At 37.8% G+C, this 19,479-nt stretch overlaps 1 protein-coding gene across 2 annotated transcripts in view; it reads right to left on the bottom strand.

Moving 5' to 3' along the window:
* Mbd2 (methyl-CpG binding domain protein 2) overlaps positions 1-11,104 on the bottom strand; it is a 72,997-nt gene extending 61,893 nt beyond the window's left edge. Inside the window, exon 1 of one of the 2 annotated variants that reach the window (XM_077792261.1) lies at positions 10,435-11,104. In XM_077792261.1, the coding sequence (XP_077648387.1) occupies positions 10,435-10,982 (548 nt within the window). In that variant the 5' untranslated portion in view covers positions 10,983-11,104. The remainder of the gene's footprint in view (positions 1-10,434) is intronic. The other variant, XM_026409954.2, reaches the window with a different exon arrangement.
* Between the last annotated feature and the right edge of the window lie 8,375 nt (positions 11,105-19,479).

Genomic DNA, 19,479 nt, shown 5'->3' with positions numbered 1-19,479 from the left:
CTCCTACCTAGAAACATTTGCTTCAGCCACACTGATTTTTTATTCACTCTATCTTGTATAGGCTGAATGGTTTGAAATGGTCTTTTACATGGTCCACAAGGTATAATTTTGCCTCCAATATCCAAGATCTCCATCTAATATCCTATCTCTACTAAAAACTCTCCACAGAAATAAGCAATGTCAATTCTTCCTACAGCAAGCAAATGTTGGTTTCTCTTCTAGTTCTGCAATAGAGTTCCATATGTTATAAAGCTTCCACAAGTTTAAACCTTACCTTCACAGATACCTACTGAAGTACTTTTTTATGAATTACATTGTATGATGTTAGATTTGCTTCAAATAGTGAAGGGTGGGTTGGAGTAGTGGATTTATTGTGTGTGACAGGGATGCAGTAAGATTGACCATGTGTTCACAATGGTTTTGAACAGTTCTACTTTTAAATATACGTTTGACAAATTCTACAATAAAATATTTTAATGTAAACTAAAAATCATGCAAGCTCTTTTCCCTGAAAACAGGAAAGCAGTTTTTAAAAATTTCAAGATTTTGCACAAGTATATCTGATCATTAAACAATTTCCTTGGCTGTGGGGATGGAGGTGGAGAACTATACATTATTAATTAGGAAAAATTTCTTTATTTGGCTGTTGATAAGATGTGACAGCATTCCTCTTTTTCTTCAACATTAATGTTCAAGGAAGTCACAATAAGATATAAAAGAAATAAACCAAATTCTGTACCAATATCATTTCATTCCATAAAGTAGCACTTAATGTGACAAAAATTACAAAGAGTATATTACTGTAGCTAATTATGACACCTCTTTATCTGGTTTAATAAGAAAAAATAAAAGACCAGGTTGACTAAAATCTGAAAATGAAAAATGCAGATACTAACTAATTTTACACCACTGCTTTAAGGCTCTTGTTTTCTGAAAATAAAAAAGAAAAATACTGTTTATTTTAAATTAGGGATGAGACACTGCCATAGAAATGTCAGAAGAAATTAAATGTTTAAGAATTATGTGAAAATATAGTTGGGGGTGAGTTGAGATAAGACAAGATTTTCCAGGAGTCGATAACTGTTAAAACTGAATAAGTACGGGGAATTCATTATACTTTCCTATCTACTTTTACATGTATGAATTTTCCCTTAATAAAAAACTTGTGTCTACGCATCCCCCCCACACACACACACACAAAATATATACATATATGCACAGACAAATGTATCTAAAAACAGACTGTAAAACACTGTTAAAATATTATCAGTAGTTCTTTGGGGGACTATAATGATTGTCATTTTCTTCTCCATACTATTCTACATTTTCTACATGGAGCACAAATTGCTCATAACAAAAAGTGTATTATTTTGTAAAGGCCTGAAAAATGTTTATAGTCTAAAATTTACTCTAATCACAATCACACTTCAAAATATAATAAAATACTGTTAAGTCTTCACATAATTACTAAGCACATGCTTCTACTTGATTGGTTAAATTAAGTGAGGAAAAAGGAACTAAAATTTTATGGACCTGACTATCTACCATCTATCTATTCATACTAAATGCCCCACATGTATTCATTTAATCTCAAAACTCCATGATGCAGAATTCTTACCCTTAATTTATATTTAAGGAATCAGAGGTTTATAGAAAATTAAAAACGTGTTCACATTAAAACAGTAAAGCACAATTCAAGTCCCACTCTTCTGAATCCAAAGTCCCCATTCTTTATTCTAAATCAGGGCTACTATTCCTCAAATAAGTTCACAAGTACATGGGAAGCATTTAGAGACTGCAGTTAACTTGACAAGTAAATATGTGACTATGGAATCTAATAATAAAAAGTTGCAACATGTATTTTGTGTATCCACTTCTACTTCATTTTTATATCATTTTACTGTAGCTCACTCCGCTTTTAACATGCTATATATAACCAGCACCTTCACAATTACAGCAAAAGCAATATTATCCTCCAAAATAATTCAAAAGCAATTTTTGAATTTTATTCTTTTCAAGCAAAGAATAAAAGAATGCTTTCTAATATTAAAAATAAAAAATTCTATAGCTCCCTTCATGTCTAAAAATCTACATATATACAATATAAATAAATACTAATAATACAAATAAATACTACAAACACACAAATTTAAAGTAAAATAACATTTACTTCAGCTGCTCAATATCTGTATAGCTGATTTGGCACAAGGAAGACGCTGGGTAGAACAAGGGGACACAGAACAGCCAATCTACAGCCAGCATTAACCCACCAGTCTTCCAGATTTAATAGAGAAATATATTAACTATTTGCTTCATTCAGCAAGATAATACCAAACTTCCACATACCAGGGACCATACTAAATACTGAAGATTCAAAACTGAATCCAACCAACTCCCTAACGAGGGAGGTTCTGAATCTGGTAGATGACAAAGATGTGCTAACTAGTTATTACAGTAAATGTAAGCATTAACAGAATTACACTCAAAATGACATGTTGCAGGGAGGTCCCCCAACAGCCTCTGAGAAAGGTTTTTTAAAACCAACAAAGCCTTGTTAAAAAGAATTTTAAGGATATTCTTCCTTGCTCTGTGAATACTTGCAGCATAAAAAGAACAATGGAAAAAGAACACCAAAAAACAGCATTCAATAAGAAAAAAAAAAATCTTTAAAAGAGGATTTGTTCATCATCTCACTTTTGTAAATCACTCATAATACTTCCTAACAAATGTTAGGTGCATACCTGTAATCCCAGCCTCGAGAAGTTGAGACTGGAGGATCGTGAGTATAAGATCAGCCTTAGCAATTTAGGGAGGCCTTCCACAACTTAGTGAGACCCTGTCTCAAAATAAAAACCAAAAAGGACTAGGGATGGAGCTCAGTGGTAAAGTACCCCTGTGTTAAATCCCCAGTGCCAAAATAAATAAACCTGACAAGTGCTAATAAGCATTCAATTTTAAAATTGGATTTTTATATTTTACATCTTATTTTTAAATTTTATATTATATCCACATAGAGTTAAGTTATATCACTTTCCCAAACTAATGAGTTTGAATTTATATTATAAAGAAAATGAAAACAGCCAAATGATGAGATCCCAGATATTACTTAAATTTTATTCTATTTCATACTTCTTATTTTCCTTCATTGGAAATTTAATTTTGAGAAGTTCTGATAAAATTAAATAAAAATTCCCTTTACAAATTTCCTACTCAATTCTCAGTGGAAATGGCTCAGGGAAATAAAAGAACAATAAGGAAGAGATACAAAGGGTATTAATTTCAGGCCAAACAACAAGTCCATGAAATAAGAATTGACAGCTTATTAGGTCTTTAGAAGATCCAAAAGATAAATTTTAAAAATGAGGAATTATTATCCTCACTAAAAAAAATTTTGAAATCAGTTTCACTTTGCAAACCACCGCTTTTGTTCCAATAATTAAATTATTTTAAAAATGACTATATCTTACAAATAAAATTTTAAAAGTAATTTTTAAAAATCATCTATCAATTTCAGTTGGAGATTATTTTTAGAATGCATATGCATCAGTTCCCTTTGAGCTATGTATTTCCTCTAATACAGGTATTGTGGGTATTGTGGCAGGTGAGATTTTTGCATGTCAGATTCTAAAAATCAGATGTAGGACAGATGGCAATGTTGCACCTCAACAAAAATTTCTCTAGCATATCACAAAAAGATGTGCTGGTATAGCTAATGGAGAAGTATTGACACCACACCGGTATCTTTCATTTCTGGACCCAAGCTTCAACCATACATACAATATCAAGAGGAATAAAACAAAAGCATGCCAAACTTTGTATAATTAAACAAGCTCATAACTAATATTTTGATTCCTTTCCTCTCTCCAACTACAAAACTTGTCTAAAAATTAGTCTTTAGGCCAGGTATGGTGGTGCACACCTGTAATACCAGTGGCTTGAAAGCGTGAGGCCAGAGAATCACAAGTTCAAAGTCAGCCCTGGCAATTTGTCGAGGCCCTAGGCAACTTAGTAAGACAATGTCTTAAAATAAAAAATAAAAGGGGCTGGTGATGTGGCTCAGTTGTTAAGCACCCTTTAAAAGATCTTTAGGGACCTTAGGGACCAAACGTGGTGGTGCACACCTGTAATCCCAGCAGCTGAGGGTGCAGGGGCTGAGACAGGAGGATCATGAGTTCAAAGCTAGCCTCAGCAATGGTGAGGTGCTTAACAATTCAGTGATACCCTGTCTCTAAATATAAAAAATAGGGCTGAGGATGTGGCTTAGTGGTTGAGTGCTCCCAAATTCAATCCCCAGTACCAAAAAAAAAAAAAAAAAAAAAATCTTTATGGTACATTTCAACTTTATCTCAACTCTGAAAGCAGTAAATAAATTTCTTCAGCAACCATATCAAACTATCATGAGATGAAGCTAAATTCAGTCTACAAGCAACAATTTGGTTTTTTCTAATTTAAATGAAAGCTTTTAAAATGAAAACCTACAGCTTGCTCCTTAGGGCATGTGCTGCCTATCTGAATATCTGAAATTAATAGCGTTACTCCTAACATAAATCAGAGACAAAATATTTCTGAACAAACTGATCATTTATATTACCCAGAATATTTCTTTAATTATGTTAATATACTACTAGTTTTCATTGTTTTCTTCCAGTATTACATAAAGCTGAAAGGTTATCCTTTGGTACAGTGGCTTCATTATCAAATTTATCATTTGCCATCTTCAGGATACGAGTATAATAGTAAATAATTACATTACTCTAGTTGCACACCAAGCTCAATAAAATAGATTAGACATGAGGTGTTGCAATATTTGAGAATATGAGTAGAGAACTTTATTCTAGGCAGCACAAAAAAGTAGTTAAGAGGTCTGAGTTCTGAAGTTAAAACACCTGTTTCAGGATTCTACCTCTGCATTTACCTGCAGTATAACCTCCAGTTTATTACTTCACTGCCCTGTGCAAACTTCCCTTCTGTAAAAGGGAAGTAATTGTACCCATGCCTCCTAGAAATACAAAAATCCAATATAATTCATGTAAAATAATTCTAATAAAAGTACTAATAGCTGACAAAATTCAGAAAGTGTGACACACAATACATAGTTAAGGCACACAAGACCCTATGCTAATATACTATACACATACTGTTTTTTTGTATCTGTGTACTATGAATATCCCATTCGCCATTTTCACAATATCCCAAATATTCAAAATCTCAGAAAAAAACTCCTTCTACTGTACCCTCACATTAATGATGAAAATTAAAAACTCAAAAATCTTAAGACATAATAAAATACCTTAACAAATTTCATCCCAACATCATAGGCAATAAAAATAAAGCAAAAACTAAGAAGTCATTTAAGGCTTGTTTTTACAAAATTTGAGGTGCAATATCAATAGATAAACATTTATTTAGCATGTCTGTGTTCAGTATCGTGTTTAGGGGGAAGGAAGACAGCTACGTGAGAAAACCACAGGCTCCACGGTAATGAATATGAAAGTAATCCAGTAAGTGCCGGGTTTAACTACAAAGGAATAACCAGGAAAAATAAACTGGCTGGCCAGGCATGGTGGTACACACCTGTCATCACAGCAACTCAGAAGGCTGAGGCAGGAGGATCACCAAGTTGGAAACCAGCCTCAGGAGTTTTGAGAAACCCAACTAACTTAGTGCCCTACCTCAGCAAAAATAAAAAAGGTTAAGGATATAGCTCAATGGTACAGTGCCCCTGGGTTCAATCCCCAGTAACTAAAAATAAATAAACAAAAGAATATACAGGCTAAGCATCTCTTATCCAAAATGCCAGAGACCAGAAGTATTTCTAATTTCAGATTTTTTTTTCAGGTTTTGGAGTATTTACATATACAATGATGACGAACTTACGGGATGGGACCCAAGGTTAAACATAAAATTAATTTGTTTCATAACACCTTATACAGAGAGCCTGAAGGTGATTTTATGCAATGATTTTAGTGCATTTTGACTGTGATCTATCATATGCAGCCAGGCATGGAAAGTTCTACTTATATTGCGTTGTCTTCAATTTTCAGATTTTGAAGCATTTCAAATTCAGATTTTTGGATTAGAGATGTTCAATACGTAACATGGGGGAAGTCTTTTTACTGAAATCTAACATGACTTTAATAATAAAGATATTTAAGAACTGTAACAAGGGTCACATTCACTCCCCTGGTCCAGTTTTCTACAAATATTACCCAGAAGACTGTTAGGGTTTTTGTTTTTGTTTTTAAACACAAAAGAAATGATGGAAGTTTGGTTAGACTTTGACATCCTTGATGTTTCAGAACTCAGACCTTCAAAGCATGATACCAGTCTTTAATACCAAGTGGAATATACCTCTACAAATTTTAAACCTATTTATATGTACAATCCATACAACTGGGGTTAGCTATTAAGAATTGTTTTTTCTTAATTAGTCCTTAAATATGTCTAAAGCTTCAAGAGCTCTACAAATTTATATGAGGTACAGGTAACAATCATACACATCTTACAACTGTTTAAGGTGGCACCACTCATCACTGAGGAGTTGGAATACCACCTCCATGTCCCTCAATTCCTAGGTTCTGCTGCCTTCCCTATGCTCCTATTTTTATTAAGATCACTCATGATTTTATAGACCTCAATTGAATCTGAGTCCTCTTTCCAGATCAAGAATGCGAAATCTTTTTTAATTTTTCTTCTTATGCCTATGCTCACTGCATTTACTTTAATTCTCTGGTTCCACTGGACCTTTTTTCCCCCAGAGAAGTGTTCTGTACAAACGCATCATAACTTTTTTAAGAATCAAAAATGTTTACTACTATGCTTTCAATATCCAAACAGAGGATATGTTGTGACAGCAACTGTAACAGTTTATCATGACCCCCAGTTACAACCTAGACTCTAAAACACAAGTTTAGATGTGACTTTAAAAAAGGCAAGCAAGAGTTAGTTATTTAAGGATCCTATGAGGAAGAAAATACTTCAAAACTGCCAATGATCAAGTCTTATCAAAACTAGAAATGATACCATCTAGGAGACCAGTTAGAAAATTACTCTTCAAATGATGGGTTCAAATGACAGCAATGAACTTTTTCAGAAACTATAGCAATGGGCTTGATAATTTTTTTATCAAGCCACATCCTTTTAAAAAACTTTGGATGATATATGAACTGCCATAACACTATCAAGAATCCTAATAGAAGGCATAGTGATATTGCTTAACTGGAACCAGAGCCATGCCCTCCTATTAGAACTTGGCAATTTCAAGAAGCAACCAAAAAATATTCTACCAAAATATGAAGCTTTCTCCATGAGCTTAAATTCAGTCCAACTAACAAGTGTCAGCCACACCCTATGTTAACAGGCACAGATTAGTTTAAATTAATTTCCCCAGGGGCAGGCTAATTCAGGGGATACCATTATTAGAATCTGTGTGAAAAACTGGGGGCAGGTGTTCATTAACAACAGAGTTCACTTTTAAACCCATCTATTTAATATGACAGAGGCTTTGTGATCTATTGGTTTTTTTTCAAGGGGGGGTGCACATGGGTACACTAGTGTGTAAAACACAACACTGCGGGTTGAAAAATAATTTGTCCTCTTTTAAAATAAATAGGTGATCACCATCATTCATCACAGAAAGCTGAAGTCACAAGTAAAAGTAAAGTCACAAGTAAAAGTAATTACTATACTGCTGTCACACCATGCTACATATTATTCTACTGTTTCAGAAAGTAAACTCTCAGAAGGAAATCAAGATAGGGTATTAACAATTCTGAGACTGACTAAGACTTTGTAAGCAGTCAATAAACTATAGACAATTCTCTTTCTAAACCTGAACAAAACACAAGTAACAGAACTCTGTTCAATGTGTCCTTTCCATTTTGCATAAACAAGTAAAAAGCAAATTATTCTGCAGCATCTCATAAAAAGGACTATACAGTAATTATCACTAAAATGGTCTTTGATTTGCCTTAAGATTAATTTGCTTAGAAAGTTTGTTTTAAATCAATTCTACCATATTTTTCTGCCATAAAATATTTACCACATTTGTATAAAAAATTTAACAGCCGAGCAGGATGGCACATGTCTGTAATCCTCAGCTACTCTGGAGACTGAGGCAGGAAGATCATAAGTTCAAGGCCAGCCTGGTCAACTTAGCAAGATGCTGTCTGAAAAATAAAAAGGGCTGGCAGTGTAACTTAGTGGTAGAGCCTTTGCCTAGCATGTTCAAAATACTGGGTTCAATCCCCATTGTTCCCCGCCCAAAAAAATTGACAACACGCTCAAGAAAATGTTTGAAACACATTTGAAATGTGCACAACAACCTTTCTATTTTCTTGCAGCGTTGGAGATCAAGACCAGGGCCTTGACCATGCTAGGCAGCACTCTACCATGGAGCTATCCCCCTAGCCCAAAGTTCTAGCTGTGTTATTTTAGACACAGGGTCTGGCTATGTTGCCCAGGATGGCCTTGAACTCCTTGGCTCAATAGATTTTCTGCCTCAGCCACCCAAGTATTTGTAACTACAGGCATGTGTCATGGTGCCCCCAGAAAGGGCACTGAGAGGGAAGAGAGGAGAGAAACACTTTGCAATAACCAAAAGTTAGTTTGAACAAATACATCACCCCAAAACCAAACAAACTATATCCCAAGAGAACTGCCACAGGATGTGAAATTGAAAGTTTAAGATGCTCAACTGCAACTAGACCTCAAGGAGTTCAATCCCAGACATAGAATATTCTTGTCAAATGTAATTGCCTACATCAGCCCACAGTTCACAGAAGGTTGGTTATACAGACTGCCTACTTAGAAAACAGAATGTGCTATAAATGAAAGAACACATAAAATTGAACAATTGTGAATAGCACTACATGAAACAAATGAACTTGGGAAAAGAAACTTTTTTTAACTACAAAAACTTTTATAGCATTAAATCAAATATTTAATCATAGGGAAATTCAAAATAATCACTTGTATGTTTTTAAAAGTTTTTTCATTTTATCATTTCAGATTTCAAGATGTGTGGTCTCAAGTTAAAATATAAATTCTAGTGCAGCATCAACTTTTTTATAGTTTTTTAACTTAAAAGGGTAAGATGAATTTACGGAAACTACTCATCCATACATTTGACAGCCATCAAGAAAATGTTCAGGGACTGAACAGACAGTTTACTTGTCTACAGATGCCAGAGGCCCGGGGTTTGATCCCGGGAATCACCACCAAAAAAAGTATCAACACTAACTCAACAGTACTCATTCTTGTATGTACTTATGTACAGACCTTTGTGTAACTTTTTTAAATCTATTTGAGTACTCGCAATTCATAAACATTGTATTATATGTATATACACATTTTCCCAGTAGAATGACACAAGAGAAATCCTTCATAACATTATTCAGATGGCTAACTGGCTCCAACATTCAAACACGTTCCCGAAATATGCTTCAGTCCATAAACGCGGCCCTCCAAACCACTGGATATAACATGTTTATACTCTTCTCTAAATGGAAAGGCTTATAAGAAAATTCCTTAAACTTATTTATAATACAATTCCACAAATTTGTTTATAATTCCAATAGTATCGATAACCACAGTTTCCTGAGTTTACTATTAGACAAACTAAGGACATGAACATCATGACCACAGGATTGCAAGACTACATTAAGGTGGAAAACCCTTAAGTATTTAAACCAGAATTCTCAACCTTACCCTGGTAACATTTGGGGGCAGATAATTTTTATTGCGGGGGCTGGCGTATGTTTTAAAGGATAGCATCTCTGGCCTCTATCCGCTAGATGCCAGTAGCAGTTCCTCCCCAGGTGTGAGAAGCGTAAATGTCTCCAGACATTGCCAAATGTTCCCTGGGGGGCAAATGCTGGTCTAGGCTTCTAACAATTTATTACAGTGTTTCCGAAGAGAACACGTTCTGCAACACCAAAGAGCTCCAAAAAACTTCAGGCATTCTAAGTGGCTACTTCATATGAAACTTTCCTGGATGCCACCAAGTACTGAAATCTTGTTCCTGTAGACAGCTAATTCTTCTACATGTGCATGATTAAACAACTCTTGTGATGATGAATCTAGGACAGGCTGGGACAAGAGCCAAGGGTGACTGTGTTTTATAGTTTCGATGAATTACACCTTCTTTTTTAACCCTTCAGTGTACTAACCATCCCTGCTAAAGTAACCCTTTATTCAAAACTATCTTCCTTGACGCCTGGACATAAGACACCCTTACCTTTCAGACTCCACCTCTCACTATGCTAGGGTCAATCTCACCCAAGGGTTCCAGACACCTTCCATTACCAGGCCTGCCTGTCCTTGCCACATACCCTTGGGGCCCCTGCTCCCATCTTGCATCCCCGGACCTGGCCAGCTCTTGACCCTTGACCTCGGCCTGACCCCGTGGCCCCCTCCCCGCCCCCAGGGAGGTACCTGAAGTAGTAGACATCGCTCTTGCCGGCACTGAGCCCAGATTTTCGGATCACTTCCTCCTTCTTCCATCCGGGGGGGAGGGCCGGGCAGTCCATCCTCTTCCCGCTCTCCGTAGCCCGGGGTCCCCTGGGCCCCGGCCCCGCGCTCCCCGACGGGAAAGGGACCGGCTCCCGCCGGGGGGCGCCGCCGCCACCGCTGCCGACGCCGCAGCCGCCGCTGCCGCCGCCGTCGCCGCCAAGGCCGCTGCCGCCACTCGGGGGACGGCCGCGGCCCCGGCCCCGGCCCCGGCCCCGTCCACGGCCACGGCCCCGGCCCCGGCCACGGCCACAGACGCCGCCGCCCCGGCCCACCTGCTTCCACCGCCCCCGGCCACGGCCGCCGCCCCGAGCGCCTTCCCTGCGCACGCCGCTCACCGGGGACGGGGCGAGCGCGCTGCCCTGGCCCCCCTGCTCTATGGCGGAGTCGCCGCCAGCGCCGCTGCCGCCCGCCGCGCTCTCCCCCTCCTCCTGCTCCGGGCAGCAGCGGCCTCCCCCCGGGTGCGCGCGCATCCAGCCCCCTCCCCAGCCGGCGCTGCGCTTCTTCCGTAACCGAGCCCTTGGAATCCCGGAGACCCGCCCCGCCCGCAGCGCGGCGCGCGGGGGACGCGCGCAAGCATCATAGAGCGGGCGCGCACAGAGCGGCCCTCCCGCCCGGGGCGTGGCCCTGGCCACCGCCTCTTAGGTCCTCCAAGAGCTCGGGGCAGCCATGTTGTCTCCGCCTCCCCGGGGACACGCCCCCGGTCCCCGCCCTCTTTGCCCCCGGCCGCGCCCTTCCGGCCCCCAGTCCCCACGAGGCGCGCTGGGCCCGGAAGGCGGGTCGCCCGAGTCGCCAGGGACGGTGTCTAGCCGAGTGTGTTTCCAAAGTGGTTAACTTCCCCGTGGTTTGATAGTACCCGTGTCTGCTTCCCAATTAAAAAGCAAACCAGACCACGGTTTGTGTTTACTAGCCCCGCTGTTCGCTTAGCGGGATACTTAGGTACCCCTTTCACCCCGAAAGCCACGGCTTCCCAGGGAGCTCAGGGTAAAGGAATGAGGAAGTGTCCTCCGGCGCCGGCTTCAGGGCCATCGACCAGTTCGCCTGGGATTTTATGAGTTTATGGAAAGGAAAAAGATAATTTGGGCTATTCCCTTCAGTCCTGAGCAGTTTAATTCTAGTTTCTTAGAATAACCAGAATCTCCAAATCCAGCTAGAATTTACCAAATATTCTGGGATCTTAATTTAAACTTCTTTGTCTTAACACAAAAATCAGTGGCGTTTGACTTGGTAAATACTCCCTTGTGTTGAAAGTCCAACTTTTTTATCACCAACCTTTAGGAACCTGTGTGGAACTCATCACGGTTTGCTAGCTCATCATTCCAGAGCAGTTGTTAGAGGGTAATGGCGAATAGATCAAGGAAACATTTAAAATTTCCATAATTTTTAGAATTTTATAAATTTAATGTAGAAATACCCTATTGAAATTCAAGATGTTATGAAATATTTGGAAGACTGAAAAGCGTAAAGCACAGTCAGATAAGGGTTTCTTTAAAGCTAGGCACTAAAAGTTGAAGACCAAGTTTAATGTATAGAAATAACGGCTCAAGTAATGGAAAAATGGAAATTTGATTTGCCTCAATGCGCAAATATCTCTTACACACAAACTTGTCTTTGAGCAAGACATTCTTTCAGTGTCCTTGATTAGAGAGAAATTGGGTTGGGGATATAGCTCAGTGATGTACACAAAGACAAAGGTATTGAGTCCCAGCAACACCTGCATACAGCAAAAAAGTACATTTATTAGAAATATAGTAAGAGCTTCCTACAGGCAATGTGTCTCAAAACGTGGCCAACAGAGAATTAGATGCTAAAGGCAAGTTATCAGGACAGAGGTTAGAACTGGAAATGTATGCATTTAGGAGTTATTTGTGAAAGTGACAATTGAAGGACACCCTTCAAGTAATAAGCAAGTTAAAAAGCTTGCCTGGGGCTGGGGTTGTGGCTCAGCAGTAGAGCACTCGCCCTAAGTTAGATCCTCAGCACCACATACAAATAAATAAGATAAAGTTAAAAAAAAAATGAAAGAGAATGAACTCTTCTGTTAGTCAGAAGAGTCAAATTCTGGGCTGGGGATGTAGCTCAAGCGGTAGCTCGCTCGCCTGGCATGCGTGCGGCCCGGGTTCGATCCTCAGCACCACATACCAACAAAGATGTTGTGTCCACCGAAAACTAAAAAATAAATATTAAAATTCTCTCTCTCTCTCTCTCTCTCTCTCTCTCTCTCTCTCTCTCTCTCTTTAAAAAAAAAGAAGAGTCAAGCTCTTTAAAAAAGAAGAAAAAAAGAAAAGATTGTAATAATAATAATAGAAGATAAAAAACTGAATCTTAAGGAATGGCAATATTTAAGGCTCAGTGAAGGGATAAAAGTTGGAGAAAAATGAAACGAGTTTGGATGAAACTGTAAGCAGAGCACCCTGATTTCATACCTAGTGAATATTGTAGACTAAACATGAGCAAAATCTTTGTGGAAACAATAATTGAGACAACAGATGGGAAAAGACACTTTTGGAGAATTTTACCATTCTATGTTGCATCTGACAAGGCTATGTATCAAATATATAGTCAACATAAGAGCATATTTGGAGGAATAAGTCACATGAATTTGAGGTCATTATTTTGACTTCTACAACTAGATTCCATTTGCTAAATCCAGTAAAGTTTCATGTTACTTCTATTATGAAAAATTTCATTTTAGGCATTTCAAAGCTGTTAGGTCACACTTGAATTTTTCTGCTGCAATATCACAGAGCAAAGTACAAAAAGGTGGTGGGGGTTACAATTTGTTCACCCATAAAAGAAGAAGATATCCCAGTTAGGAACTAGAGTGATTACCTAAAAGCATTGAGAACAGATTCTAAATGCCTAAGAGACAGGCCTCTTTGTTTTTCTTAAAACAAATCTTTCCTAAGTCTAGGTGAATGCATTTTTCATCACTTCTCAAAGCATACCAACATTATAAAATTGTGACCAAATTTTCAACTTATCTCACTTCCAATGGAAAAGATCTTGCTGGCTTATTGTATAGATGAAGTGAAAGACAAAAGCAAGACCCGATTATGTATGAAATCTTGCCCATTAAACAAAACAATGGAGATTTAACCTGATCACTGCCTCCCAGGTGTAAAGGCAGGTGCTGAAACACCAACTGTCACCCCTGAAAGATGATCCATTCTTTCAAATATTTTTCCCTTTATTGCTTACCACATAGAGCTAAGCTTAAACCATTATATAAAAGTTTTTTTCAAGAAAAATAGGTGTTAATTTGGATTTTTATTGTGGAATATAGAAGAGATTCAGAGAATAAAACTAGGAAGAACTGTTAGGAAGCAGTGCCTGCTTTTGAGATGTGCACATTTTATTGACAAATACATAAGCTATCTTTGAATCTTTGAGTGTGATAAAACACCCACCAGGAGACGGATTTAAACATTGGGAATTCTTACTTTTTCCAATGAGTATATTTGCATCAAGTGATAACAAGGGCAACACTATCCCTCTGTTACTGAGTCCAAATAATCAGATCAGAATTTATCAAGACATGACATAGGAGTGAGGGCACCACCAAAAAAATATTTTCCAGCTCTAATTAGCAGGTTTTATGATTCACTGTTGGCCCAACTACAGTTCACCTAATTCCCAACTAAAACAAAATTATGCTGGCACAGCCTGTCAGTGGGCCAAATGACACTTTCAAGTATATGCAGTATAAATTTTAAAAAAACATTTATAACCTTCTACTTGGAATAACTACAGAGGAATCTTGTGCTAAATAGCTCCAACCAAAGAGAAGAGTTAATTATCTGAAAAGCAAGCAAATACAAGAAGAGGTAAGTTCTGAACCAATGGGAATCTTTTAAGAAGTGTTGGACTTTTCAAATTCCTGCTAGTTGTAGTATTAGTTTAGTCATAAATAAATGTTTAGATTTAAAAGACACAGAGATGTTTACTTAATTTGACCCCTTAAAATAAAGAATACAGTTCTACCAGAAAGGGGAAAAAAGGTCTTTAGGTTTCAGAGCCCTGAGGTACCCCTTTATATGCTAAACAGTGGTTTTAAACTGTAATCCTGACTACAAAACACCAAAATGCTAGGACACACGATACAGGAGAATATGAGCTGACTATGGCTGTTGTGCACAAACTGGGAGGCTTAGTAACACAATAAATCAGGAAACACATCTCAGCAGAGTCCTTGTGCCTCTAAGTGAAGTTCCCATCATCTCAGTGTCTCACAAGGGGCAGAACTAAGTCCAGAGGACAACTCCTAATCCCATGTTCAGAACTTTATCTACCAGGCTGCTTGAAACTGCCCTACTTTCTTTCTTTGGTTTCTTTACCCTCACACTGTCTGCTACCTACCATGAAAAAAGAAAAGCTTGTCTGTTTTCACCCCCACCCTTATCCCAGTGCCCTCAGTTTGGCTAATTCTTACTTATCTCTTCCATCTCACTTTAAACATTACTTAATCCAAGGAACCTTTCCTTACATCCCAGCCCCTCCACTCCTGCACCAACAGCCCAAGTATTTGTGCCACATTACAGTTAAGTATTTCCTCCATCCATTTATTGTACGTAGTTAGCTATTTAATTATCATATATATATATATATATATATATATATATATAGAGAGAGAGAGAGAGAGAGAGAGAGAGAGAGAAGAGAGAGAGAGAAAGAGAGAGAACGCGCTTAGGTGAGGACAGAGGTGGGGGAATGGATTCAAGAAAGCATTTACTTTTTATTTAAAAAAAGACATGATTGGCACTACTCTCTTTCCTTGATCCTTGATGGAACATGTACCTGATTTTTAACACTGTGATAATCATCTTGCAACTATGAAGCAAAGATAAAAGGCCAACAGCATTCTAAGAAGAGCAGAACCACCAGATGAAGAGCCTAACATTACTGAGCAGTTAAACAGAGTCTTAAAACTATGCATCTCCAAACTTCTTATATGGGAAACCAGACCATTTTGGATTAAATCACCCTTGGTCTTTTGGACACTTGCAGCAGAAAGCATTCTTAGCTGAGATACAATTCCTTACCCCATTGAACTGTATAAATTTTGCTAGAATTCAGGCAGCTTTCTAGCTTGAGACCCCTGTTTAAAAGACCTGAGAGGAAATCAAAGAGAAATTAAAAGAGAGCAAAGTAGAGTGGTTGGGGAGGCTTTTCCTTGGTGGTTGCCAACCAAGAGAGTCTCCCTTTCACACCCTGATGGAAGGAAAAGCATTCCAAGAGACCACCTCTGCTTGCCTTGAAAATTCCAGTTCCAAAGAGTATGGTCCAATAAATTATCTTTGTACTTGATCATTTCACAGCAGCTGTTCTATTCTCTGAATAACAGATATGTGAAAGGAGAGCCTTGGTAATTGTTTATGGACTTAGTTTGCCAATTCACTACCAATTTTTTTTTAATATTTATTTTTTAGTTCTCGGCGGACACAACATCTTTGTTGGTATGTGGTGCTGAGGATTGAACCCAGGCTGCACGCATGCCAGGCGAGCGCGCTACCGCTTGAGCCACATCCCCAGCCCCCACTACCAAAAATTTTAACCTGAAATTTTCATTACAATAATAATGCTATTTGGTTCACAAATCCTAACATAATGAACTGTCTGCATAACCATCTGCTATCTGAATCATGCCACATTATTACACTGCCCAGCTTGATCTAGTTAGTAACAAGCCATGCTATTTTCAATGATATTGACTAATAAATGGTAAAAGAACAGATGCCAATATAATATGTAAATAATAAAGTTGTGCAGTGTAAAGATCAAATATATTTAGGGCACATTGAACAAAAGTTTTACAAGTATTTAAGTAGAGAAGAGTGGCAGGAAAACTTAGTCACACATAGAAAACAGTGGAACCTTTAGGTTAAAACCCAATGGACTACTGGCAATTTCAACCATATTCATTTTGGGATCAGTAATTTGGTTTCTTGAGGAGAAAACATCCATAACAGAAAGTTATTTAATGTGACTAATTTTTAATAATTTCACTTGTACTTACCTTCTGAATTTGTTTAGTATTTATAATAATGTAACAGCCATCAACATTAGGAGGTCAAAACTAGTTTTATGCTTTCACATACTTAAGAAACATCAGAATAATAATTTTACTCAACACTGGGGGAGAGGGGTCTTGGATAACTATTTTTCTTGTAAAAGGAGAATGTATCTTTCTCAAATTTAAGGCACGGTGTCCTGATTTGTACTCTTGTAATCGAATCCTTCCTTTGTATGAAATGAGAATTTTGAGAAATGACTATTGTGGTCCTTACATCTCAAAATGTTTTCATTCTCTTCTGATTCATATTCCCTCCCTCCCCTGCATCTCTCTCTTCATTATTTTTCAGTTGTCTTTGTTATACTTTCTTTTTGTTGTGTTTCCCCAAATGATGATGCTCCTCCAAGCTGTATCTTTAGGGGCCTGGTCTTCTCATTCCATGTGATCTCTCTTGGCAATGCCACCTTCTCACCAGATCCAGCCACAGGAACTGACTCCTGCCTTCTGGTGACAACATGGCTTAGGCAGCACTGGTGAGATCATCCTTCTGTAGGCACCTTATATTGATGTCCCAGATGAAAAAGAGAATCACATACATTGGCTACTGTTGAAGTCTTGAGGAAGTCCAAAGTTTAGTACCCTTCTCTCCCTCCTGAGCAGTGGATCTAAGTAAAGAAAGGAATAAGAAAAATGACATTCAAATAACTCCATCATTGAGAAAGACCAGGTTAGGGGCTATCACACACTGAGCGCTAAATAGGCTTCTCATTGAATTGCAATATTTAATGGACTAACCTACCTGGTTAGGACTAGACGGTCTATGATCTCTCCATTCACCTCCAGGGTGATGAGGAGGGCAAACTTTACTCTTTGAAACATAGTCAGAATAATCATAAACAAATGGCTGGACAAGCAGGAAAATTCCAGACTGGAAAAGAAGGGCCTGAGCTACAAAGATTCGTTCTTTCCCAAATTCAGCACGCTTCAGAGTTGGAGTAGTTAACTGGGAATACGAAGAAGGAAAAAGAATTCAATGTTTAAAAACAAAAGAAAAGAGACATTCCCCTCTAAAAGTACCAAAACTATGAGTGTTGAAGATTATCCCTTTAAATGTCATGTTTCAAAATCATCTGTTAAAGGGCTGTGTGTGTGTGTGTGTGTGTGTGTGTGTGAGAGAGAGAGAGAGGGAGGGAGGAGGGAGGGTTGGAAAACAGAGAAATTTTCTAAACTAGAAAAAAAAAAAAAAACAGATAATAATGTCTAAATGGTCCCAAAAAAGAGAGGGACAAGATACTGCCAAAACATTTCAGTAAAGAAGTGGCTATCAATGTCTATTTCAATGTCTAGGGGAACATAAGGAAAATCAATGATGTGATTTAAAAGAAATATAATTTTATTTGAGCCTAGTTTTTGCCAACTCTGCTTTACCATAAAACAATTGAAATAAGATAATAATTTCTGAATATGCTTTCAAAGGGGGAACCTCTTAGGATCATCTTGAGAAAGTGGAAATTTTCTTCACTAATGATATATCATTTTAGAATATATGCTATTTAATCTTTTCGGATCTACCTAAAAGAAGCTCTTACCTGGACAACAGGCCCAGGAGCAATATTCTACATAAGAGGCACATATCTAGGGAAAAAAATGATTAAGTATCCATTCTGATGGTTATGCAGAAAATTATACTTAAAAGCTCTTTGAGGGTATTGGGAAAAATCAGTGCTAATTGTATAGAACAATAAATAAAAAAGTTTTTTTAAAGAAATCATCATTAACTTCAGAGGGCAAAAAGAAAGAAACTATAATCATGGTCACAATATTGTGATATTCTGTAATATATACTAATAATTGAGTGATCTAACCCAAAATTGGGAAGATGAATCTATACTAGAGGAAGTTGCTAAAGAAGCAGAAATTTATTGCCTCCAGGAAGTGAGGCAGAGAAATAGAGATGGGCCAACTGTTACAAAATTTCTTTAAAGTTTTTAGTATTATTTAACTTTTAAAATCATGTACATTTATTATTTTAATAAAATATCTCAATTTTTAAAAAATATAATATGGCTTTCCTTTTGATACTGTCACTCAAAAGTCTCATGATGTTAAGGATAGTTACTATTTTGTCCCTAAGTGACTACTACATGCCATCTCTTGTGTTGGATACCTTCCCTGCATTCTATTTAGTCATCATAACACCCTGAAAAATTAATATTATTATTGTCAGTTTACAGACAAGGATAGTAAGACATTGAGAGGTTGAATTACCCATCAATTTACACAATTGATACACAAAGCTGGAGTTGAGCCTAGGTCCATCTCATTTTATTTGTGGTTTTGTTTTGTTTTGTTTCTTTTGTACTGGTTTTTGAATCTGGGGCTAAGGGGTGGGTACCCACAGAGCCACATCCTCAGCCCTCTCTATTTTGAGACAGGGTCTCACTTAGTTGGTTAGACCCTCACTAAGTCGCTGAAGCCGGCTTTGAACTTGGAATCATCCTGCCTCAGCCTCCAATTTTCTGGGACATTGTACCCCATGTCCACCTGATTTTAGAACTTGGTTTTAAAACCTGAACTCTTTTGATTACACATTGAAGTTAAATAGCATTTTACCTTTGTTAATATGTAATTTTAATGTTGACAGATATTAACTAATTATTCCGTGTGTGGGCATTGTGTGTGGTTGGGTCAGTTTTGTCTATTAGGCGGTTGTTCCTTAAATCGACATTTTCAGCATTTAGCTTGCTGATTTCCTAAGGTTCCTAGAATACAATCTGAAAGGGCTCTTCATATATATTTTTTTTCTTAGCTGGACTATGAGAGATTGTTTTTAGCTGTCACTCTTAACTTACAGGGAAAAAAAAAAAAAAACTTAAACCCTGAATGATAGCCCTGATCTACTATGCAAGGAGAAGTGCTAGTACAAAAAGGTGACTTGCACTGACAAAGATCAGACT

This window comes from Urocitellus parryii, chromosome 13 (assembly GCF_045843805.1).
Source record: "Urocitellus parryii isolate mUroPar1 chromosome 13, mUroPar1.hap1, whole genome shotgun sequence".
In the NCBI taxonomy this organism is placed as follows: domain Eukaryota; kingdom Metazoa; phylum Chordata; class Mammalia; order Rodentia; family Sciuridae; genus Urocitellus; species Urocitellus parryii.
The sequence above is the reverse complement of the archived record's forward strand: the minus strand, read 5'-3'. Positions and strand labels throughout refer to the sequence as shown.